The following is a 25,702-nucleotide window of genomic DNA, read 5'->3' as shown; positions in this document are numbered from 1 at the left end:
GTCGTGGCTAAGCGCTCGTCATATCCCGTATGGTTTTCATCAACACCCACTGATTGGCCCAACTATACGCACCTTTCAATCGACGTGTAAAACACGGGCTATCTCTGCAATCCCGGGTCCGATGACCCCTATAAAACTCAACCCTGACTTTCCACCGGGCATGCACCGTAGCTACATAGCCGTTCATTGGCCCCGAGACCAATTACGTGTCCACCATATCTTTGATGGTGATAAGATCCTACCCGCTTCATCCATTGCGACGAAGATGCAGAGACCACCCATACCGCCTTGGTCTTTTCTTCTTCTCAGCCAATATGTTAAATCACTTGTTCGAAAATACCACGGCAAGGACCCCCCTCTCCACTTTTGACGGGCTCTGCCAGCAGGAAGGCCCACTCCGTAAAGCCATCTCAATAACACACTCCCTCTTATTTGAAAATTCAGGACAGCTTAAAAATAAACGCTGTGAAGCCTGGGAAAAGGAACTCTCTTGTTCGTTCTTCATCGAATAATGGGAGCAAATATTCATTAAAAACCACAAATGTTCGCTGAACGGGACCATGCAGGAAAATGGATCCAAAATTGTATCCAGGTGGTATCGTACCCAAACGCTTTTACATAAATTCTCACCTTCAATACCCTCCACTTGTTGGCATGTTTCTCAGATACTGGAACCCTTCTTCATATTCTGTGGTCCTGCCCACGACTGTCCACATTCTGGAAGGAGGTCCATAGGATCACCACACAGGTGACTACCTACACATTGGAATTTTCGCCAGCCCAGTTCCTACTACACCATACACCATTCTCCTACCTCGCACTCATCATACACAAAGTCCCTTAAGATACACATGATAAATGCGGCCAGGCAATGCATCCCTGTACTGTGGAATTCTACACAACCACCCACGAATAAAAATTGGTTACGCCGAATTATGGCGATCGCGGAAATGGAAGAGCTTATTCATGTAGCAAATGATACCCCCACTAAATATCATAAGAAATGGGCGTGCTGGACCCATTATACGACTACAACAGAATTCTCTAGTCTCTGCCGCTAGTGAAGCTGGGCTTTACTAGTTTACTTCAGTCTCGGTGCCCTTGCTAACGCTTAGCTACTCCCGTTGGGATTCATGACTTACTTGCTAGGTCTATGCCTTTAGCTGCTCCTCGCTAGCACTTGATCTGCCGTTATCTTATATTCTATCTCTTCCTAGTCTCGCTCTCTGTTGCCGCTTTCCTCTCCTCTGACACCTGCCCTCCCCCTACCTTTCTTGAGTGCTACCTTGCTGTTTGGCTGGCCCGTACAGCACGCACCCCTACACTACTCGAACCACCTACCTCAGGTTTCCTCAATATGCTAACAACGCTCCCTTCCCGTGTCTGGTCCATAGTACCCGGAGCATGGGCTCATCCTACACCATGCTCTTCTCGTGTAGTTTGTCCCTTCTAGAGATCCTTTAACTCTTATGGTGTCCATATATCCATCTACTGACTAGGTCTCACGCCGATCTGGATCCCCAGACTACAGCTCTTGCGCCCCCCGTTTAGGATACCTCCCAGGCTCGAAAATACTCTACATGCGAAATATGACCTATCCTGACCATTTTGTGTAAATCCTAGGTTTACAGTGTCTCTTTTAGGTCCTTGTTACTCTCGACCTTTTTATATGCTGGTTTAGTTGTCTTCTGTTACAATGTTCTATTTTTCTGGTTTACTGTTCATGCCTGTAATTACACATGTGGTTTTCCTTTTCTGTAATGTACTCTTTTTTCTTCAATAAAATTGTTTTGAAAAAAAAAAAGGAACAGATTCTCCTCACTTTGTGGAGCTTATCTCTCACTTCATTATGTGTCTCTGGAAACCAACCCAAGGGGACACACATTAAAAAAAAACATTACGGTCATAGGAATTAACCCTTCTATGATATATGCATACATTTTAAAGGTGTATGTAAGATAAGGGGCGGGGGCACACATTAATTCCATTAATAGCAAACAAGCTCCACTTGTGCACTGTTCTGTTGAGCTAAATTGTTGTACCTTATATACTGGCCACCAATTGTAGCTAGATTGCATAGACTGAGATTGACACGAGATAGGCAATTTGTCCCAGGACTGGATCGGGGGGGGGGGGGTGGGGTGGACTCTGGACTAGTGACCCCCCAGGACTAGTGATATTGGTATCTAGAAGTAGAGGGGCTGGGGGGCAGCATGCAGCCTCGTCCAGGCCAAGTAGGCATGGCCGTATAGTGCCCTGCCCCTATCCACCACACCAATTGTTGTGGGGGGGGGGGCGGATCAGGATGAACGGCATAATTTACTCCTATTTGAGAAGGGGGGCTCTGTTTTGATGGGAGAATGATGGTGGGGGAATCTCTGTTGTCATAGGGGTGGGCTCTGTTGTTATGGGGGTAATTTTGCTATGATGGGGGGGGACTCTGTTGTGATTGGGGGTGACTCGGATTTGAAGGAAGTGATGTAACAGGGGGACTGTGATGAAAAGGGGGCTGACTCTTAATTGATTGATGGAACCTGATATGATGTCGACCATTCCTTGGCGCCACATGGGAGATTTCCCCCATGTGGCACCAAGGAGTGGGTGACATCATCAGCTAGTGCCAGTGTCCTTCAGCCCAATATAAATAAAGTTCAAGACTGGGGTGTCTTGGGATGTTGCATACTTTTAAAGAGTGCCATGACTTTAAAAAGACTGAGAACCTCTGGCCTAATACATGTGCTTTTCATTGCAGCCACATAGAGATGTTGGGAACTAGAAGAGAAGAAAGGATAGAAAGATAGTGTGTTGACATTATGCCCCCCGGATCGATCAGACAGGCGAGATCCAGCCCCGATGAGTTCCTTGTATCAAACATTTTAGAAAGACATTGCACACAGTGAGACTTTTATTAAAATTTTTCTGTTTTAATTTAGTAAATTCCTTGCATGATACACACACATTCCTCTTTTCTGATGAGAGATGAGAGATGTGATACAATGATGCTGAATTCTGTCCATTGAGATCCATTGTTATCACAATCACAGTCCCTTAGCATCGTTCATCTTAAAAGCATTAATAAGTAGGCAATACATTTAGAATCCGCAAGTTTTCTTTCATATAAATATGTATGACACGCTCAGCCACACAGTCCCACATCCATATATACATGTCCCTTGGGTCCAGCCCCTTTAAAATCCAACAAGTGCTATATCCCACCCCAGAGCATCCGAATTTAAAGTCTTATTCCAGTGTAGTGGACAGGCTTCCCCTGAATCTTTCAAGATGGTACAGCCCACATGCCAAACCAGCTCGCAGGGAAGGTGCATTGTGTTGGGGGGAGAAAGCTTGCCTGTGCTCCCCCAGCACCCCATCCCAGCCAGCGACGGTAACAGAAGTGTATGTGACTCCGATCTCAGAACACACCTAGTGAGAAAAGCAAGACATTCAGTAGGCAAATAATACACGGGGGTGTGTGTAAACAACAATCAGCATACAGTTAAAGGATATGTCCGATTAAGTTGTATATCCTGTACAGTACATTCACCAATGTTAAAGCTGAACTTTAGCAGACATAAGCTGATAGTAGAAGAAAGCAGAGTGACAGAGGCTTGAGCTGCTCCTTCTATTGTCCAGCTACAGGCTAGGGATGGCTCCATGGCATTATATGGCCATTATTCAATCCAGAAGACTAAGGACATCTTGTGGTGGAAAAGTAGTACTGCGGCGTACATCTACAGAGAAACTCCACTTTTGTTGAGAAAAAAACCTTCCCCTCTGGCTGATCTATGTACATTGTAAGGATGTTAAACTTTGTTGCAGATTCCTACCTTTTGTTATTCTAAACAAAGCTGTTTTTAATGTCTGTGTCCATGTGCAAAGTGAATCTAATGGGAGTGGTGCACCTGCAGGGCTCTAATGAGGAAAATTGCAGAGTCTGCATTCCTTTAGACAGGATTTTCTATTGGGGGTAGGTCACCAAAAATGAAATTTTTGTTGCAGGGGATGTAAAAAATGGGAATTTTGTATTTACTATAAAATCCATTTCTCTGAGTTCATCGACAGACACTGCGCTCCATAAATCATAACTACTGGGTTATATTTCTGCCTCCAGGAGTAGGACTGGGCAGAACAAAAAACACCTGGCTATGCCCATGGACCGTCATCAGCTTGGTATATAACCCCCCCCCCCCCCTCTCTGCTCTAGGTAATCAGTTTAGTAGCAAGCAGTATTCGAAGTATCGGAACTCCATAGTGGGTTGGGTGCTGTGTTCGTTGATGAATGGGAAGTACAAAAAATAGATTTTTGTAAAATCTTACCGTAAAATCCTTTTCTCTTAAGCTCATTGACAGACGCAGTCCTCTTGATTAATAACACATTGGGTTATACTGCCCTCTACAGGAGTAGGACACTAGATGGAAGGAAAACGTTCTGGCCACACCTTAGGGGCAGTCCCAGAAGGTATATCCTCTCTCTCTCTGCTACAGGATGTCAGTTATGTCACAAAGCAGTGTTAGAGAATTTAACCCAACCCAACTCAAAAACAGAGGGGCGGGTACTGCGTCTGTCAATGAGCTTAAGAGAAAAGGATTTTACGGTAAGATTTTACAAAAATCTTTTTTTCTCTGTCGCTCATTGACAGACGCAGTCCTCTTGATTAATAATACATTGGGACGTCCCAAAGCAGTGCCACAAATGAGGGGTGGGATAACAGAAATCAAAATTTAAATCCAGAAGGCCCAACCGGTGCCGACTAGAAGTCTTAAAGGCTCATCAACCCAAGGATGAGACTCAACTGAAAACCCAACAAAAAAAAACCCCTCAAGGTAGACCACCGGTCTCCTCAAATTGCGGCCTGCAGAACCTTGCGGCCAAAAGAGGCATCCGCCGATGCCATCACATCAACTTTATAAAATTTTGTAAAGGTATGAACCGACGACCAAGTAGTCGCCTTGAAAACCTGGACCACTGACGCCTGATGGCGGAAGGCCCAGGAAACACTAAACGCCCGAGTAGAGTGCGCCTTAACAGGGAACGGGGGATCCCGCCCCTTAATAGAATAAGCCTGTACCACCGTCTGTCTGATCCATCTAGAGATGGTCACGGCAGAAACAGGCAACCCCTTTCTAGGGCCATCCGTGATCACAAAAAGTGAATCCGTTTTACGAAACGAGTTCGTAGTAGTCAAGTGTACCCTGATTGTCCGAACCACATCCAAGGAGTGTAATGCAAACTCCCAAGGATGGCTAGGCTTAGGACACAGGGAAGGTAACACAATATTCTCATTCAGATGAAACTCTGAAACCACTTTAGGAAGGAAGGATGGATTCGGACGAAGAACCACCTTATCCCTATGAACCACCAGATATGGGGAACAACAAGATAATGCGGCCAGTTCTGACACCCTGCGTGCAGAAGTAATGGCCACCAAGAAGGCCACCTTCTGGGATAACGTAAGCAAGGGAATCTCCCTGATATCTTCAAAGGGAGGTTTCTGAAGAACCGACAACACTGAAAGAAGATTGCTAACGCTGAAACCTGACCCTTGATAGTGCTCAAGGACAGTTTCTGCTCAACCCCCTGTTACCGTAAGGCCAAGATTCGGGTCACCAAATAAGTACGTGGAGGAAATCCAAGAGATTCACACCACGCAATATAAGACTTCCATGTGCTGGAAGTCGCTTTTCTTGCTTTAATTAGAGTAGGAATAACTGAAGCTGACAATCCCTTGTCCTTCAGTACCTGGGTCTCAATGGCCAGGCCATTAAGCCAGCGATTGTAAAGCAAGATGGAAGATCGGTCCCTGAGACCGCAGATCCTCCCTGAGAGGAAGTCTCCAAGGAGCGTCCGAGACTAGTCTCACCAAGACGGCGTACCAGGCTCGACGAGGTCAGTCCGGAGTTACCAGGATAACTGGAATTCCCTCCACCTCTATCCTGCGAAGAAGTTCCCGCAGTAATTTGAGAGGATGGAAGGCATACCGTAGCTGATACTGTCCCCACGGGGCGATCAGCGCGTCTGCTAGAGGATCGCGGGCGCGAGCTACAAACCTCCGCACTTTCCTGTTGAGCCGAGACGCCAACAGATCCACATCCGGGGTGCCCCAATGAAGGGACAGCTAGTGAAATACCTCTGGATGAAGAGGCCATACCCCTTGATCCAGAATCTGACGGCTGAGATAATCTGCCTGCCGATTTCCCACCCCCGGAGTGAATACTGCGGAGAGAGCCGGAACAAACTGTTCCGTACAACGAAAGATGCTGGTCATTTCGATGGCCACCAGGACACTCTAGGTGCCCCTTTGGTGATTGACATAAGCCACGACCGTGGCATTGTCCGATTGGATCCGAACCGGGCTGCCCTGGAGCTGCTCGGTCCAGTAAATCAGACAAAGTCTGATCGCTCTCAGTTCCGATACCTTTATTGGTAACCTGGATACTATCGGAAGGAATGACTTCCCCTGGTTGAGCATCGGAGACCGAAGCCACCAGACCAGAGACTCCCTGGTCCGCTCGCTCAACCTGATCCCATTGTCCAGAGAATCGAGATTCTGATTCCATTTGAGAAGAATTTCCTCTTGGAGAATTCGGGTATGAGACTGGGCAAACGATACTGCCTCTAAGGAGGCCACCATCAGTCCCAGCCAGTTGACGGACAGCAACATCCGAATCGTTGACTGAACCTTCTGGAGTTTCTCCGCAAGGAGAAACACCTTGCCGAGGATCTATCCAAAATTAGGCCCAGATAGTTCAGTCTCCTGGTGGGAACCAGGGATGATCTTTGGGAAAAGCGAAGAAAACGCTGATGTCCTGTGAAGATGGGGATATGAAGATAGGCATCCTAAATGTCTATGGACGCCAGGAAATCCCTCTGATGCAGGGAGGCCACCACTGTTCAGATGGACTCCATCTTTCCCAAGTCCAGAATTTGGACGCACCTTGCCCTCTTTCCTGGGCATTGTGAACAGGTTCGAATAGAACCCCTGAAAACGTTCTATCCAAGGAACGGGAACTACCGCTCCCTGTAGCATACGAATGTTGGGAGGGAAGAATCGCACCGGTAGAAGTGATCGAATACTCGATCTTGTATCCCGACCGTATGACCTCTTGAACCCCTTTATCCGGGATTCAGGACAACCATGGATCTGGAAACCGGTGAAGACGTCCCCCCACCCCAGAGATGGGTGGGGGCGCATCAGGCTGTCTTAGCAAGAGAGTGCTCTTGCCCCCCAGTGAGATCCTTTATAATCTCACCCAAACAGGCGATCCCCTTGAAAGGGGAGATTAGCCAACCCATTCTTGAAACTAAACCAATGGCAACCACTGGCCTAAAGGTTGACCCTATCAGGGAAAAAATGAAGCGGGATTCCGCTTTCACTCTTTGATCCACCGGATCCCTAAAGGACGGAGCGTGCTCCAACGGGATAACAGTGGCTTTATCTGGAAATCGGTGAGTCCACCACTGGTGGTACCGTTCCATTTTTTAAGGAGGGATTCCTCAAACGGATAGCGCCTAGCCATGCGTTTGGAAATAGCAGGGGTACGTTTCAGACGACCCCATTTGGGCAAAGGAAAATTCTTTGCTATTTTGGTAGGCTACTAGTCCCAAAAAGGAATTTCAGTCTCAGCTACCTCTGCCGGTGTAACCTCAAGACTTAAGGTTTCCCGGACAGACACAACTAGTTCATCCACCAACGCTTCTTCTTGTGCTATGGCGGAGGCAAAAACGTCCTCCTCACTGTCTGAGGAGACCGTACCTGAGACAGCAGCCCCAGAAGAGGGGACCTGCAACTGCAGTGACCAGCTCAGAATCCGTATCTGAAGTATCAGATGAAATAGGGGTAGGCGGGGGTCGCTTTCTTGACCACCGTCCCTGACAGGCCATCTCCACCCGGGATACCAAAGACTCCAAAACTGCTGATAATGCATCAATCCAAGTGGGGTACTGAAGGGTCCTGCGGCCACCTCGAGGGGATCAGGTGGGGATACATGTGTGGCAGGGTCCATGATTACACAAGACACTTTGCCAGCAACCAAAAAAAATAATTGCAAAGAAAAAAACTTTTTTTTTGTAATCCCCCAGCGCAATAGCGCCCCTCAGTGGAGAGAGAGAGAAAGAAAGAGAGAAAGAAAGAAAGAGAGAAAGAAAGAAAGAGAGAAAGAGAGAGAGAGAGAGAGAGAGAAAGAGAGAGAAAGAGAGAGAGAGAGAGAGAGAGAGAGAGAGAGAGAGAGAGAGAGAGAGAGAGAGAGAGAGAGAGAGAGAGAGAGAGAGAGAGAGAGAGAGAGAGAGAGAGAGAGAGAGAGAGAGAGAGAGAGAGAGAGAGAGAGAGAGAGAGAGAGAGAGAGAGAGAGAGAGAGAGAGAGAGGAGAGAGAGAGAGAGAGAGAGAGAGGAGAGAGAGAGAGAGAGAGAGAGAGAGAGAGAATATACCCTCTGGGAGTGCCCTAAGGTGTGGCCCAGAACGTTTTCCTTCCGTCTAGTGTCCTACTCCTGTAGAGGGCAGTATAACCCAATGTGTTATTAATCAAGAGGACTGCGTCTGTCAATGAGCGACAGGAGAAAATCATTTTCTCTTTCGTTCATCGATTGACACAGTGCTCCATAAATCATAACTACTGGGACATCCAAAAGCAGTGCCCAAAAGGAAAATGAAGGGTGGAGAAAATTACCCAAGGCTAAACATAAGAGCCCTTAACCAGGACACAGGAGCCTTAACCAGGACACAGGAGCCCCATCTGAAAAATAAAAGTTTAAAAGAAAAACACCCCTCAAGATGGAACAGCCCCTTTAAATAACAGCCTGCAAAATTTTGGGGCCAAAAAAAGCATCCGCAGATGCCAAAGTATCTATCTTATACAATTTTGTGAAGGTATGCACCAACGACCAAGTGGCCACCTTGCAAACTTGCAATATTGATGCCTGATAACGGAAGGCCCAAGAAGCACTCAGCGCCCGAGTAGAATGCACGGTGACAGGGAAAGGTTGTACCTGATCTTTAATGGAATAGGTCTGAGTCACCGTCTGTCTGATCCATCTGGAGATGGTAGCCGAAGAAGCGGCCAGCCCTTTCCTTGGTAAATCCGTAACCACAAATAGCGAGTCTGACCCCTGAAAAGACTCTGTAGCTGCCAGATACACCTGAATCACACGAACCACATCCAAGGTATGCAAAGCAAATTCCTTGGGATGAGCCGGCTTGGGACACAAGGAAGGCAACAATGTCCTCATTCAAATGGAAGTCAGAGACAACTTTGGGCAGGAATGATGGACAGGAACAAAGAACCACTTTATCCCTATGGACCACTAAATAGGGACTGCAACGGGATGCCACCAATTTCGATACCCTGCGGGCCGACTTAAAGGCCACCAAGAATGTCACCTTCTGGGATAATGTAGGCAAGGGAATTTCCTGAATATTCTTATAAGGAGGTTCCTGGTGAATCGAAAGTATGAAATTTAAATACCATGGTGACAAAACAGACCACACAGGTGGATCCACATGTCGAACCCCCCTGAATGAAGGTACGAACTAAAGAGTGCGTGGCTGGGGGCCCTGAAAGAAGATTGCCAGGGCAGACACCTGGCCCTTGATGGTACTCAAGGCCAACTTCTGATCAACGTCCTGTTGAAGAAAGGTTAAGATCCGGGCCACAGAAAAGGATCGAGGATGAGCGCCAATCAACTCACACCATGACATGTACACTTTCTAAGTACGATGATATAGCTTGCTCGAAGACAACTTCCTCGCCTTCACCATACTGTAGTAGGAATCACTGATACAGACAGACCTCTATCCCTCAATACCTGGCTTTCAATAGCTAAGCCATTAAAACCAGCGACTGTAAAGCAGGATGGTAGCTCAGCCCTTGGGACAACTGGTCTTCTCTGAGAGGAAGCCCCCAAGGGATATTTATGGCCACCAGACTGATTGGAAGATCCTCACCCTTGATTCCTCACAGGAATTGCGGGAGAAGCCTGAGCCGAGGATACTGGCCTTACCGTGGCCCTTGGACGCCTGTGGCTTCTGCCAGAGGAACCCGTAATCTCGCCACGAACCTCTGTATTCTCCTGTGGAACCGAACCTGCTAAAGGAGCTGCATGTAGGACTGTGCAAACAGAACTGTATTGAAGGTGGATACCACCAGCCTCAGAACCTGTATGCAAATCAGGCCTGTGGTTCCTGAAGTTTGTCCAAAGGAAGGACCACCCTGGTGAGAATTCGAATCAGACCTAGGTAAATCAATTCTCTGGACAGGGATAGGGACAGGGATAGAGGGGACCTTAGGTAGTTCGGACAAACCCTGAACCTTTGCAGGAATTAAACGAATGAAGGAGCAGTGCGCTCCGACATTACATGCGATCGCCGCAGCCGCACTAGTGTGAACCGGCACTAAAGGACGGGGATTCCTCTACTGGGATCATGTTAGCTTTGTATAACCTGAAAACAGGAGGGTCGACCACTGGTGGACTAGTCCACTTTTTAAAAGTGTCTACTCAAAAGGGTAACGTACACCATTTTGGTTGTTCCCATTCCTTACAAAAAAACCTGTTAAAATAATAAAATAAGGAAACACCTTTGGAGTGCGAGGTGACCCTGAGGCTCCATAAGGAAAGGAAGACCTTGCAGTACAAAAACGATCTTTTGGCACCACTTAAGGATCCCCCCAAGGCTCAGGGTACCTATCAGCAAAGAGAGAGAGAGAGATAACAGGGACCCCTAAGGACCCACCCTACCGATTGGAGGAGCGCCGAGAATTCGGACCGAGCATCACTATGGACGCCATCCCTGTTCATATGTTTTGGGCACAGGAAGAGGAAACTGAGCAGGAAGAGGAAGAGCAGGAGCTTCGGCATCTCCACAAGGCTTTGGTCATCTCCAGTGTCTCCCGAACTAAGGAAAAATGGCCTCCCGTGACATCGGGCTGAAGGTAGGACACACGTTAGGGGAGACTCCGTTGTGCACTCTGCAGCAGTATCTGCACTGGGACCCCCTGCACTATACCCACACTGCAAACAGAGGGTCCTCCTACACTGGGACCCCCTCCAGACTAACAGGCCAGGACCCTTACAGAGTGGGGATAGTGGGGAGGACCCCAGGGGTCTCTGCTGCATCCTCTGACCAGACTCCAGGTCCAGACAGCAAGGAAAGGGAGCGGGGGAAGCACAGTTCACTGAGGAATTTTTAAGGATGGGAGGAGGGAACCTGCAGGTCCGACCGCCCCCCCCCCCCCCCCCCGAGAGGTTTACCGCGTCCACCCCAAAAAAAAAAAAAACACCAAAAGGGGAGAGGGGGTACTGTACTTACTCTTCCATGGTGCGGGTAATGCTCCAGACAGAATCCTCACCACCGAAGCAGGGGAGCGGTCGGCCAATGGACCGCTGTGACTCAGACCCAAGCCTAGTCTTATGCGACCCTGCAAGATGTATAATTCGCGGGCACGCCTCTGTCCATGAGGCTATGTTGTGGTGGACCTAGCACGTAGCTGCGGTCTGTATGTGCTAGCTGGCTGGGCTGGGGGGGACCACTGGATCTAGATTATCCAGCCCAACGCCCAGCCCGGCAGTTGATTGTAGATCTCTTGAGAGAAAAAACAAAAGATGTTTAGGAAGGAGAAAAAAATTGCTAGGACCAGAAATCCCAGCCGGGAGCCTAGGTCCTTACTCCTGACTAGACAGATTACCTAGAGCAGAGAGGGGGGTTATATACCAGCTGAGGACGACCCATGGGTGTAGCCAGGTAGTTTTTGTTCTACCTAGTCCTACTCCTGGAGGAGGCAATATAACCCAGTAGTTATGATTTATGGAGCGCTGTTTCCGTCGAATGAAAGTGAAATCTGACTTGTATCTTAGGCAGACTTCTGGGAAAACCGGTGAGCCAATCACACAATCAGGAAACTATGTTTCCGGTGGGCATTCTGTATACATTCTGTGTACAGAACAACTCCAGGGTTTCCATATCACATTGCATTTTACAGAGTTACAGCTCTGCAGATTGAAAAGGAAAGGTCATTTTTAAGAACATTAATTTACAATATGACTTGTGTATATGCTTTATATGTGTTTAATTTTTTTTCACACGAAAGTGGAGTTTCCCTTTAAAGGTGAGTATTGTGGAAAAAGCTGCATTTTTTATTTGTATGTTAATGGGCTATTCGTTGTTTTGTTTTATTTTATATTGCAATTCTGCTTTAAGCCCCACAAAACTCTACTTCTTCAAATGTGACTGAGCACTCGATCACATTGAACGCAGCTTTGAAATCGTGCGACTTTATCTGAACTCCCACGATTTCAAAGCCGCATTTCAGTCCGACTTCGGGGGCAACTTGATAGACATCTGTGTGGGTTCATGCACAGTTGTCTATTGAAGTCGTCCCCAAAGTCGCCAAAAGTAGTGCAGAAACTTTTTTGCGGTGCTGCAAAGTCGGCGTCGCACCGACTGGGATGGTGTCATTGCCTGCAATAGGCTCCAAACTGACATGCGATTTGACCTGTCAAATTGCATTTCAAATTGCGCAGATGTGAACGGGGGTGTAAGAACTTTTAAAGTAAAGTAATCACCTCAACCAAACCAGACGATACATTTTCTGCAGAGAAACGGCCAAGATATTTATAAGGGCTCATTAACACCACCTGCACAGAGCAGCGTTGATCTACACAGATCAAGGCAAACTCAATGCTAGGACACATATAAAACAACTTTATCTACTACAGCATGTGGTCATCTCCCCACGCCTGTGATTGGACAGTGAAGGAACAGCAATGTTCTGATGTGCTCATCCCTCTGCTCTCTCCTTTTGCTAGCGTGCTCCCAGTCAGGACATATGCATGCAGCACAGCCGACTGACCCCTAGTTCCTCTCCTCCCCTCTACCCTCCTTTGTAATGCTTTGTTCTATCATACAAAGGATTACAGCCGACTGCTACCAAGTATAATTCAGATACATCTAGTACAGTGATGGCGAACCTTGGCACCCGAGATGTTTTGGAACTACATTTCCCATGATGCTCAACTACACTGCAGAGTGCATTAGCATCATGGGAATATAGTTCCAAAACATCTGGGGTGCCAAGGTTCCCCATCACTGTACTAGATGTATCTGAATTTGGCTTAGATCTGAAATAAAAAAAAATTATTTAATTACTTTTAATAAATACATATCTTCATTTGTTTTTCTAGATTTGCCTAGAGTTCAGCTATAACTTGCAACATTTCTGGTTTAACAGACACCTTATTCTTTACACCCTTAATTTGCTAATCCTGAAGACAGAGAAAGGATGAATAGTATGTAAATAGTAGAATAGATTGAGAAGCATTAGGCAGCTGTGTGGACATCCCTTAAAAAAAAAAAAAAAAAAAAAGGCATTGTAATAAACCGGGGCTCATGTATAAAATTGATCCAATGCCAAAATATCAGAAATGGAGGAGAATTATCCAAAATGTAAGATACATCTTTATGTATCTTAAACTGGAACTTTACACATAACAGCTTAATACAAATGAATGCTCTTTTAACAAAAGAACATACATTCCACGTTAATAATTATGCTGCCAAAATGAGTGTGTGCTGTAAATTTCCTCCAGCATTGCTCCGGTTTATTCTTGCTGAAGGCTGCCGTTTTGCTGAAGCCCAGAGCAGTCACTTCCTTACTGGAAATTCCCACCTCTCCTTGGTATCAAAAACTACATGTCAATTTCTTCAATTAAAACATGTACATTCCCAGCCTTGTTTGTATGCCTTGGCTCAGCTAGATAGGAAGGCTGACAGAAGCTTTACAGTGCTGAAGTTCACAGGCTGCCTTCAGGGAGAAGGGAGAGAGAAATCAGGGAGATAATATAAGACACTATTTTTGTAAATGAAATTGTTTTGTGTCTCCCTGGGCGCAGAGTATGTCTCGTCACCTCTCCTGCTTTTCTTTTCTCCCTCCCTTATCTGGGTTCCCTTATTACAGTCTGTCATTCCTGTTGCTTTCTTCCCCTTTCAGCAACAGAAAATCTTAAAGCGTCAGCTGATTGTCATCTAGTGGCTCTGATGTTCCCCACAGTGAGGAGAATAGAGAGCAACTGAGCATGCGCAGAGCAGGGTAAGACAGTGCATTGTTGTATTTTAAACAGTATGGACACCTATTTTTAATGTTTTAGCTATACCTGCAAAAGAGGCCAGCCTCAAGTGATCTATCAGGACTTCCATTTTCTGACTAAGGTTCCACTTTAAAGGACAGATCTAAATTTATAGCACATCCACCATTTGATATTTCTGGGAACAAATAATCAAGTATAAAATTTAATTTGAAGGGTTGCTCCAATTGTCCATTCTGCTCTGTCTATACTGAGCCTATCTGCAGCCTCCACTGAACAATGTACAGAGATTAATTCTGCAGAGCAGGCAGATATACATATAATGAACCCAGAGCCCTAATTGGTGTCTTTTATATCTGTCTGGATTTTTAACTTTTTAAGCACCTCTTAATTTCTGAATGAATTTATACATGAGCCCAAAATAAATTCAGGGAAGAACTTGAGTAAATAAGGACTTTTTGGCACAAAACTACAAGGCCGCTAGGATGTCACAAAACGACATCACAAATGGCTCCAGCATCCCGGGTAATGAGATTTTCAAGGCATTTAAGTGTTTATAATAAAAGTCCAAGTGGCTTGGCGGTTTAGCAGGAAACCCGTCCCTGACGAACAGAGGAAAAGAGGACAGAGCCCAGCAAAGAAGGAAGACAGACCGCTACATGCAGACAGCTGGAGAGAGGCTTCCAGTGGGTTAGTCCAATCAGTGTTCAGCAGAGATCCAGATAGAAGAGGCAGTGTTAAGCCACTAAACAGAGCAGCCAAAAGGTCAGACACAATGCTCGTCTCTTAAGTGGCTTTAGAAAATGCCAGCTCATCAGTTTCATAGGTCAGCGCCGGGCTGCTTTAAACCATTTAGTTGCTGTGGGAGCAGGAGGCACAGCGATGCACTGAGACGGACGCAAACATACGCCGGGGCTCTGGACGACAACAGATCTCTGAGACCTCTTCAGCAAAAACAATCCATCTTTTTTTTTTTTTTTGCCAACAACAAGAAGTTGGTATTAAGGTGATGAGGGAAAATCTTGGCTGCCACTAACAGATGTAACATCTATTTTTTCTCTTTTTCTGGACTTTCTTTGGGCTATTCAGCTCCCCACTAACTTTGCCTTCTGGAAGATCTTCATTCGGCCTTGGCTGATGCTTTATTGCATCCTTGTTTGGGCTCTGAAAGTCCTTCATCTGCTGTGACTGAGGATTCAGCTGTTCTGCCGTCACCTGCTGGTGCTTTAGCTGATCTGTAATAACCTGATTATGCCTTAGTCGGTCTGCTGCCCCCAGCTTGTGTCTTAGCTGATCTATGGTCACCTGATGATGTCTCAGTTGGTCTGCTCCCCCCAGCTGGTGCCTTAGCTGATCTATGGTCACCTGATGATGTCTCAGTTGGTCTGCTGTCACCTGATGATGTCTCAGTTGGTCTGCTGTCACCTGCTGGTGCCTTAGTTGACCTGCAGTCATCTGATGATGCCTCTGTTGGTCTGCTGCCCCCTGCTGGTGCCTTAGCTGACCTACAGAAACCTGATTGTACCTTAGTCGGTTTGCTGCCGCTTGCTGCTGCCTTAGTTGATCTGCACTCAACTGATGGTGTCTCAGCAAATGTGCTGCCTGGCCCTGCGCCTTCAGCTGCCTCAACGCCTCCTGCGCCTGTGCCTGCCCTTTCCCTGCTCTCTGTGTAATTCTCACACCTGCTCGGTGCTGCCCGGCGGCCTCCATCTCGGAGAGGCTGTAGGCCATGGCCAGTTGCAGATCCTCATCTTCGTCATCGCTGTCCAGTACCATGTAAGCAGGGGCGGCGCTCTGAGATCGCTGGAGGTTGCTTGGTGACCCCCTGACATGGTTGTCGGGGGTTTGCATATTTGTCTGGTGATCCCGTTTGCTCATCTCTAAGGCCAAGGCAAGTTCATCTTCTACCCCTGCAAAACAAAAATAGTGGCATCAGGATTCAATGCAAACTAATTGATTCAAACTTTTACAAGCCAAGACTACCAACAGTTGTTTGAAGTTCATTGTCTGATCTGTGACAACAATCAAAATGCAATTGAATGTCCATGAGCACAGTAGGCACACTCTGACCCGCCAATCTCGGGTTTGATTTGAATGCATTCTTTCAGGCAGCTACCATTGTCCCGAGCTTAGGGAGGTGCCACAGGTGTCTACCAGGACATATACCTCCGGGATTGCTCTAAGTGGCTTAGGCATTCTCTTATTCTTAAGATGAAGTTCCAATCAAAAGTTTTATTTTATGCGAGACAGAGTGCAAAGAGATCAGACCCCATTTTTTGGTCCTATTGAGTAGACTGCCCCTCGCTTCTGGTTACCATGACCACAGAAAAAGCAAGGGAAATCTTCTCATTATGGACTACTAATCTACATGATGGCAAAAATTTGTTTCAGTTTATTTCGGATTCGTTAGTTAAGTTAATAATTTTGTTTCTTCATATTCGGTATGTTAGAATGATTCAATTTTGGAATTGGTTTTGTATATTCAGTTTTTTTGCATCAAATTTGAATACTAATTTGAAAATGAATTTGAAATGGAAACATATTGCGATAAATACAGTAAGGTATAAAAGTGAAATAAGAGGATGATTCCTACTTTGGCTGCTTTATAGAATAGGATAGAGCAGAACAGAACATAAAATACAAGAATAGAATAAAACAGAATAGGATAGCATAGCAAATAGAATAGCATAGAATAGAAAAAAAGTAAAGTAAAACGGAATAGAATAGAAAGTAAAGGAATAAAAATAGAATAAAAAAATGTTTTTTCAACTCTATTCTTTTATTTTCTACTCTATATTTCATTGTATTCTATTATTTTATTTTCTACTCTTTTCCATTCTATTCGGTTTTATTATTTTATGTTCTTTTCCATTACATTATATTTAATTCTTTTCCTAGCCTAAGTAGGAATCAGTTTAGTTCACTGTGTTTATTGTGTTACTTCAATTATACTGTGTTTGTTTCAATATTTTTACATTTCAAATTAATTTTTGAATTGGAATTCAGAAAATTCAATTCATTATAATTTCTAAAAAGTTGAAATTCTTTACTACGGAAATTCAGATACATCCGAATCTCCGAATAACGAAAATTTTGATTTGTAACAAAATGAATCGCAAATGTCTAATATGTTATGAGTATTCCCCTTGTGGTCACCAGGACAGAAAGCGAGACATATCTTCTCAATGGAGAGACCATGAGCAAATAAAGGCTAACCCTCACACACGCAAACCAAAACTTTAACGTTTTACTCTGAGTTCCATTTTAGGTAAAGAACGCCGTACCACGAGAGAAGAATCACACCCAGTTATTTTTTTTTTTTAGGAGTTACAATCTGAACCCTTCACTCTGAAAGAAGATGATCAGTTTTGAGAATTTCACTCAAAACTAATCAATTATTAAATGTAGGGAAGCTTTGATTTCCAGAGATGTATAGTAACTAAGTAGAACTACTTCACTACTGTACTTAAGTACCGAAAGGCGGTATCTGGACTTTCCTAGAGTAGAATTTTTTTCTCCTACTTCCACTTTTACTTCACTACATTTTTTCGATGATTTCAATACTTCTACTCCGATATTTTTTTTTGTGCTGCATAGTTACTCGTTACTATTATAAAAAATTACCACTGACAGAACAGTAGATGGCAGGTTTCATGAAGCTCAAAACATGTGTATTATCAGCGCATACGAAAATACTACTGTATGTATAAATAAAAGCTGCATTTGAAATAATAAACAATATGATGTTCAAACTTTTGACTTCTTTCTTTAATAACTACATAACACAGTACTTGTACTTTTACTTTCAGTACTTGAGTAGCAATTTTTTTTTCAAAACTACTGGTACTTTTACTTTCAGTACTTGAGTAGAAAAATTAAAAAAAAAAAAAAAAACTACTTGCAATACTTAATTACAAAAAATGTTGAATACTTTAGTACTTCTACTCAAGTCACTTTTTGATCGAGCACTTGTACTTTTACTCAAGTATGGGTTTCGAGTACTTTATACAACTCTGTTGACTTCACCACAACCAGTGACCACAGTCATGAATAACCTCTCTCACTGCCAGTGATCGGTGTCTGCGGAAAAAGCTAAAATAGCAAAAACCAAAACATTCAGATCGTAGAAGGCCTTGGGAACGCCTGACTCTGCCAAAATAATGTTAGACAAAAAGGAGACTTCAATGCCTAGTAGCATGCTTCTTTTCCGCTTACATTGCTCACCAAGATTCCCCGGGTCTCCTCATAACTTCTGTGGGCTTTTACACATTTATTGGGAGAAGCACCAACTGTGCCAGCTGTTTTGTCTGGCATCTCTATTACAGTCATACACGTTAAGTGGCACAGCAATGCATTAGTATTAATATTCATGTCTTGGAATTCTCTTGGCCATTTTAGCCTGTGCCACAAAAACTAAACCAGGGTTCAATGAAACTCTAAGGTTCCTCCAGAGGTTGCTAAGGATTCCTTGAGCAACAATGATGGGTAACCACTGGCATCAATGATATTTCTAGCCATCTGTAATGGGGAAATTCTTCCCAATCACCACAAAGTTAAGAAGCATTCTTTCCACTGACCTTTTGAGCTTTCACAAACACAAGGCGTTCAAATATGTCAAAGGGGAAAATAACGGCACTGTTCTTTTTTTGTGCCCTAAAATTTAGATGCAGTTTATCCACCAAAAGTGGGTCAAGAGGTAACCACATCTAATGCCTTTATAGGACCTCTTTGGAAGCTCCTGAGCTTTTTTAGGCTCCATGTACACGGGACGTTGTTAAAGTCCCTTTGAATGCTGGAATTTTTAGGACGTTTGAAACGTCCGTTCGGTCGCGTTTGTACCCGCGTTTAGCGGGCGTTTAGCGGCGTTTGCGTTTAGAAGCGTTCCTAGAGGTCAAAAAAATTATTCCCCTTTAAAATGGAAAAACACGAACGCTAAACGCGGGTCATTGCGTTTGGACGCGTTCGGACGCGTTTGTGCGTTTGAAACGCTGGGAAACACACGTTCGAACGCAAATAATTGCGTTCTAAAAAAAGTCCCTGAACGCAACTGCCTGCAAATGACTGTAAACGACCTGGTGTACATGGACAGATAAGATAAAATGTAGATGGGTTCAGGGGCTTCTGAAAAAAACGCCCAACTGCTCCTAAACGGCCATTTCCAGCGTCCCGTGTACATGGAGCCTAACAAGGCCAGGTGCACTTTGATCAACTACTGTAGACCTGGCTGGGTCAGTTGATAGTCTCCTGACACATAGCCCAGTCAGTCAATTCCTATCTAGCTCCAACATGTTTGGTTGAACTTGATGGACTTGTATCTTTTCTGAACCCGACTTTGTAACTATGGAAAAAGGTGGAACTGTTAATCAAGGTGTAGAATGTTCAAGCTTTATAACACCCTTTAAACTTTTTTTTTTTTTTTTTACTCCATTTGGAATATTACCCAATACTAGTAAGACAGAGGTACAGTGTCCAACCATAGATTTCTTAAAACAAAAACAGTCCAGAAGTCTGCTTAGCTTACCAATTCTTTGGCATCTGAGAAGACTAAATTAATCCAATCCCGCTCATTCACTTCTCAGTCTTCTTTTAGGTCTCACCTAAAACTTGTGTTTCTTTCATGATATGCATTCTACCTTCTACCAGTTCCTCTTATTTCTAGGACAGCCTCATTTTGACAGGTCAGTAGCAATGTATGTTCTACAGCTGAAACGTCTCAACTGTTTTGTGACAAGTCACATAGGGCTGCTAGATTCCATGATTCTGTACATAAAGCAAGAGGAGCCTTATGTCTCTGCCTACGTAGACAACTGACTATATTGATATTTCTCCCAACCTCATCCTTATTATACTCACCTTTGCCAGATCCAGCAAAATATTGTCAAGCAGGCCACAGAGCAACTTATCTAAATGTTCTATGCCAGGTTGGCACATGTGCTCCCATTCATTCCTCTGGAGCAGTGATCTCCAAACTGCAGCCCAGGGGGTATATACAGCCCTTTGCTTGCTTTTATCTGGCCCTTGGGGCAATATTTCATCCACTGGTACCAACAATGGGGCATAATTGCCCCCACTGACACCATTGAAGAGGCTAAATTCCTACCAATGACACCAACAATGGGCCTCAATGACATCAATGATAGAGCACAATTCCTCCCAATGACTTCAACAATGGGGTACGATTCCTCTCACTGACACCAAAGATGGGACACTATTCCCCCCCCCCCATGACACCAAAGATGGGGTACTATTCCTCCCACTGACACCAATGATGGGGCACTATTCCTCCCACTGACACCAATGATGGGGCACTATTCCTCCCACTGACACCAAAGATGGGGCACTATTCCTCCCACTGACACCAAAGATGGGGCACTATTCCTCCCACTGACACCAAAGATGGGGCACTATTCCTCCCACTGACACCAAAGATGGGGCACTATTCCTCCCACTGACACCAAAGATGGGGCACTATTCCTCCCACTGACACCAAAGATGGGGCACTATTCCTCCCACTGACACCAAAGATGGGGTAATATTCCTCCCACTGACACCAAAGATGGGGTACAATTCCTCCCACTGACACCAAAGATGGGGTACAATTCCTCCCACTGACACCAAAGATGGGGTACAATTCCTCCCACTGACACCAAAGATGGGGTAATATTCCTCCCACTGACACCAAAGATTGGGGTAATATTCCTCCCACTGACACCAAAGATTGGGGTAATATTCCTCCCACTGACACCAATGATCTGGCACTTTTCCTTCCACTGACTCCAAAGATAAGGCATTGTTTTTCCCCACTTAACGTCAATACCTTTTCTACTCCAATTGGCCACAGTCCACTCTCCCCCCTCCTAAAGTCAGAAGGACAGTAAACTGGTCCTTTGTTTAGAAAGTTTGGAGACCCCTGCTCTGGAGCAACAAGCTTGTAACTCTCCAAAGGAATGAATAGAAATGGAGAGCTCATGTTGTCATGGTCACACCCCCAAGGAGGTGTAAAAACCGCCCACCACCAAAGAACAACCAAAAATATCATGTGACCTGCCAGGAGACAGCCTGATTTAAAGAACAACTCCAGGCATGGCTATACTATACAATTGGGGTTGATTTACTAAAACTGGAGAGTGCAAAATCTGGTGCAGCTCTGCATAGAAACCAATCAGCCTCCATTTTTTTTTTGTCAAAGCTTACTTGAACAAGTTGAAGTTAGAAGCTGATTGGCTACCATGCAGAGCTGCAGATTTTGCCCTCTCCAGTTTTACTAAATCAACCCAATAATTACATCAATCTAGCTTGGGCCAATAAAACTAAATATATACTGTACACCAGCTTAGTGCATTAACCCAGATATATTTATTGTATATAAAAAGGGGGGTTTAACCACTTGCCGACCGCCGCACGACTATCTACGGCGGCGGTCAGCCCCTCACAGGCAAAGTGACGTAGGTCTACGTCGCTCGCCTGTGAGGGTTTAGGGAGCGAGCGCGCGCCGCCGGAGGCGCGCTCCCGCTCCCGCATGGTCACGGACCCCCCCGCGCGTGTGACCGGCGGACCCGATCGCCGCCGGCCACTCTGCGATCGGCGGGGGAGAGGGAGAAAGTCAGGCAGCTTGTGTAAACAAGCTGCCTGTCATTCTCCTCTCTGTATGAGAGATGATCACATGGATCTACTATGTAGATCCATTGATCACTCTGCATACAGTTGAAGCCACAGCCAATCACAGTTAGAATCACGCCCCTAGGGACACACACAGCCCCTCCCTCTCAAATAAAGTTAACCCCTTCACTACCAGTGTATTTTTACAGTAACAGTGCATATATATAGCACTGATTACTGTAGAAATGTCACTGGTAACCCCAAAAGTGTCAAAAATGTCAGTCAAGGGTCCGATCTTTCCGCCGCAATGTCGCAGTACCGCAAAAAAAAAAAAAAAAAAAAAAAAAAAAAAAAAAAAAATCGCAGATCGCCGCCATTACGCGTTAAAAAAAAAAACAACAAAAATGACAAAAATCTTTCCCTTTGTTAGTAAACGCAATAACTTTTGCGCAAACCAATCAAAATACGCTTTTTGCGATTTTTTTTACCAAACATAGGTAGCATAAAACAAATTGGCCGAAAATATTAAAAAATTTTGATTTTTACATTTTTTTTGGGGGGAATTTCATATAAAAAAAAGGGAAAAATATTGCTATTTTTGCAAAATTTACGCTCTTTTTTTGTTTATAGCGCGTGATCAAAAAATCGCACAGGTGATCAAATACCGCCAAAAGAAAGCTCTGTTTGTGGGAAAAAAAGGACGCCAAATTCGTTTAGGTACAGCGTCGCACGACCGCGCAATTGTCCGTTAAAGTCACGCAGTGCCGAATCGCAAAATACCCTCTGGTCGTTTAGCAGCCAAATCCTCCGGGGCTTAAGTGGTTAAAAATACTTCCTCTGAGGAAGAAGGTAAAACCTTTAAAATGCATCAGCCAGCAGGGGCTCCTGTATTATTTCTCCTGGGACCTGTAGAGTACTGGTTCCAAGACTGAAGCCACATAGTAGTGGCGCATTTAAGTGGTTATTTGTCCATATGCTTTTGAGTATTTTCTTTTTTTTTTTTTATACCCCTTTTTTATACAATTAATCTGGGATAATGCTCTAGGTTGGTGCGCCCTTTTACATTTCTCTAGTGATTACCAGGATGCCCCAGTCCTGCAGGGCAGCAAGGCCAGGACCAGCATCCCCCCAGGAAACTCATACAAGAGCCGGGCTACCATTCTATATATTCTGGGATCCCATCAGGGCCAGATTAACGTAGGGGCTATTGGAGCTGCAGCTCCAGGCCCCTACCTTTTATATAGGCCCCGGGTTGGCCATATTCACTGTTACCGCTCTTCTGTCACTTGTAAACACAGAAGTCTGGCTTCTATGCTCGCTTCCCCAGGCAGCTCCCTCAGAACCTCCCCACACAGCACGAAGGCCGGACAAGGAGGGACAGTTGCCGATGCATGGATGTGTTTATGGGCTTCAGAGACAGCATCCCATGTTGAATTAGGCATGCATGGCTGCACCCTTCCTCCTCTGGGTGCATGCCAAGGCATGGCCCTTAAGGCCCTTCAAAATCCTCAGCACCAAGCCCATGATGCTCTTAATCCGGCCCTGGATCCCATATACTATACCTGGTCGATGCCCCTGGAATGTGGCTCTCCACTTGCTTCCAGGTCCTGAACCAAGTACCCAGTCTGATGCATTTTGAACACAGGAGGTTGGCCGCTTGGCACGGGTGCCATTCACAGAATGCTTTGCATTATCTGAAGGAATGCACAACGTTCTCTAATTGGTGGTGGAAAGTGTGATATCATCTTCTGCCTCATCCAATCAGGGAACACAAAGCATTCTCTTCCTGTCCTGAGCAGCTGACCTCCTGTGTTCAGTAAGTATGAGTGCAGCCGCTCGGCAAAAGACCCGGAAGCAAGTGGAGATCACTGGAATAGCGGAACCTTCTTCAGTGGTTTCCAGCTTTTGGAGGGATCGGCCAGGTATTGCCCTTACATAGTTACATTGGTCCCAGATAGACCAATGTAACTATGTATAATATAGCCATTTCTTGAATTAGTTGTTAACCACTTCAGCTCCGAAAGATTTACTCCCCTTCATGACCGAGCCACTTTTTGCTATACGGCACTGCGCTACTTTATCAGACAATTGCGCGGCCGTGCAACAGTGTACCCAAATAACATTTCTGTCCTTTCTTTTCCCAGAAATAGAGCTCTCTGGTGGTATTTAATCACCTCTGTGTTTATTTTTTTTGCGCTATAAACAAAAAAAACTAAAACAATTTTGAAAACAAAAATAATATTTTTTACTTTCTGCGATAAAACATATCCCATTAAAAAAAAAAAAAAAAAAAAAATTGTAAAAAAATTTGAATTTCTTCATCAATTTAGGCCAATATGTATTCTGATACATATTTTTGGGAACAAATTCCCAATAAGCGTATATTGATTGGTTTGCGCAAAAGTTATAGCGTCTACAAACTATGGGATATATTTATGGAATTTCTATTTTATTTATTTTTACCAGTAATGGCGTTGATTTATAATCGGGACTGCGATATTGCCTCAGACAAATTGGACACTGTCTGACACAGTGACACTAATACAGTAATCAGTTTTAAAAATATGCACTGTGACTGTATTAATGACACTGGCTCGGAAAGGGTTAACATCAGGGGCCATCAAAGGGTTAACTGTGTGCCTAACTGGTGTTTTACTGTAGCGGGGGAGGTGCTTGTACTAAGGGAAGGCATAAATCTGTGTCCCTGTCCTGCAAGAACACAGGATCAATGCCTTCCTTATTGACAGAACGGCGATCTGTCATTTTTACATAGGCAGATCGCTGTTCTGCCTGTGTCCTGAATGATCAGCGGGTGCCGGTGGACATTGGTTTAGTGGAACCTGCTGATCAGCTCCCACTGTGTACAAGCTGAAGCAAGCCTCCGGACATCGCGCACTTACGCCCAATACCCGACAATGCAGGATCACGTGGTGATAAATAGGGAGTACTCGCAATGGTCTGGTGTGGAAAGTGGGGTCCCCCACAGATCTGTCCTGGGACCAATCCTGTTTAATTTATTCGTAAACAATCTTCTAAAGGTCGGGATAAACAGCTCAATCTCGGTATTTGCGGATGATACTAAGCTAAGTAGGGCAATAACTTCTATGCAGGTTGTGAAAACCTTACAAGAAGACCTGAACAAAATAATGGGGTGGGCATCTACATGGCAAATGAGGTTTAATGTTGAAAAATGTAAAGTAATGCATTTGGGTGCCAGAAATACAAATGCAAGTTACTTACTAGGGGGAGAGCCTTTGGGGGAATCTAAGATGGAAAAGGACCTAGGGGTCCTAGTAGACAACAGGCTCTGCAATGGCATGCAATGCTAAGCTGCTGCAAGCAAAGCCAACAGAATACTGGCATGTATTAAAAAAGGGGATTCACTCCAGAGATTGAACGAAAATTCTCCCACTCTACAAGACTCTGGTCCAACCACATCTGGAGTATGCTCTCCAGTTCTGGGCACCGGTCCTCAGGAAGGATGTGCTGGAACTGGAGAAAGTCCAGAGAAGGGCAACAAAGCTAATAAAGGGAATGGAGGACATCAGCTATGAGGAAAGACTACAAGCACTGAACCTATTCTCTCTGGAGAAGAGACGATTGAGGGGGGGATATGATATCAATGTACAAATACTGTACTGGAGACCCGAGCATAAGGAACAAACTATTCAGCGAAAGGGAATTTAACCACTTGCCGATCGCCCGCAGCAGATATACTGCGGCAGGCTGGCTCGGCTGCATGAACCGCTGCAACTGTAGGGCGGTTCGCGGGAGCGCATCCGCCCTACAGGTACAGCGGTTTGTGGGAACGCTCCTGCGAGCACGCGCCCGCCCCCATTAGGCAGCGGGGAAGCCGATTGGGCCGGTGGCCGCGATTGCCGCCAGTCACCCACGATCGCTCTCCGTGGAGAGATACCGACGGTCTGCTGTTGTAATCACAGAGCGCCGGTGATCCTCCTATTACGGATCACAGGTCTCTGTGTTGATTTCACAAGTCCCTCCCCCATACAGTTAGTAAACACTCCCCTAGG

General features: G+C 45.1%; 1 protein-coding gene across 1 annotated transcript in view; it reads right to left on the bottom strand.

The window, feature by feature from the left end:
* Nucleotides 1-2,900: 2,900 nt before the first annotated feature.
* DNAJB2 (DnaJ heat shock protein family (Hsp40) member B2) overlaps nt 2,901-25,702 on the bottom strand; it is an 83,894-nt gene continuing 61,092 nt past the window's right edge. Inside the window, exons 10-11 of the mRNA XM_082262065.1 lie at nt 15,755-15,982; nt 2,901-3,423 (exon numbers count right to left, since the gene is read on the bottom strand). Of these exons, the coding sequence (XP_082118191.1) occupies nt 3,413-3,423; nt 15,755-15,982 (239 nt within the window). The 3' untranslated portion in view covers nt 2,901-3,412. The remainder of the gene's footprint in view (nt 3,424-15,754; nt 15,983-25,702) is intronic.

This window comes from Pelophylax lessonae, assembly GCF_965119305.1.
Source record: "Pelophylax lessonae genome assembly, chromosome: 6".
Classification (NCBI taxonomy): domain Eukaryota; kingdom Metazoa; phylum Chordata; class Amphibia; order Anura; family Ranidae; genus Pelophylax; species Pelophylax lessonae.
This window is presented reverse-complemented; position numbering and strand designations above follow the sequence as displayed.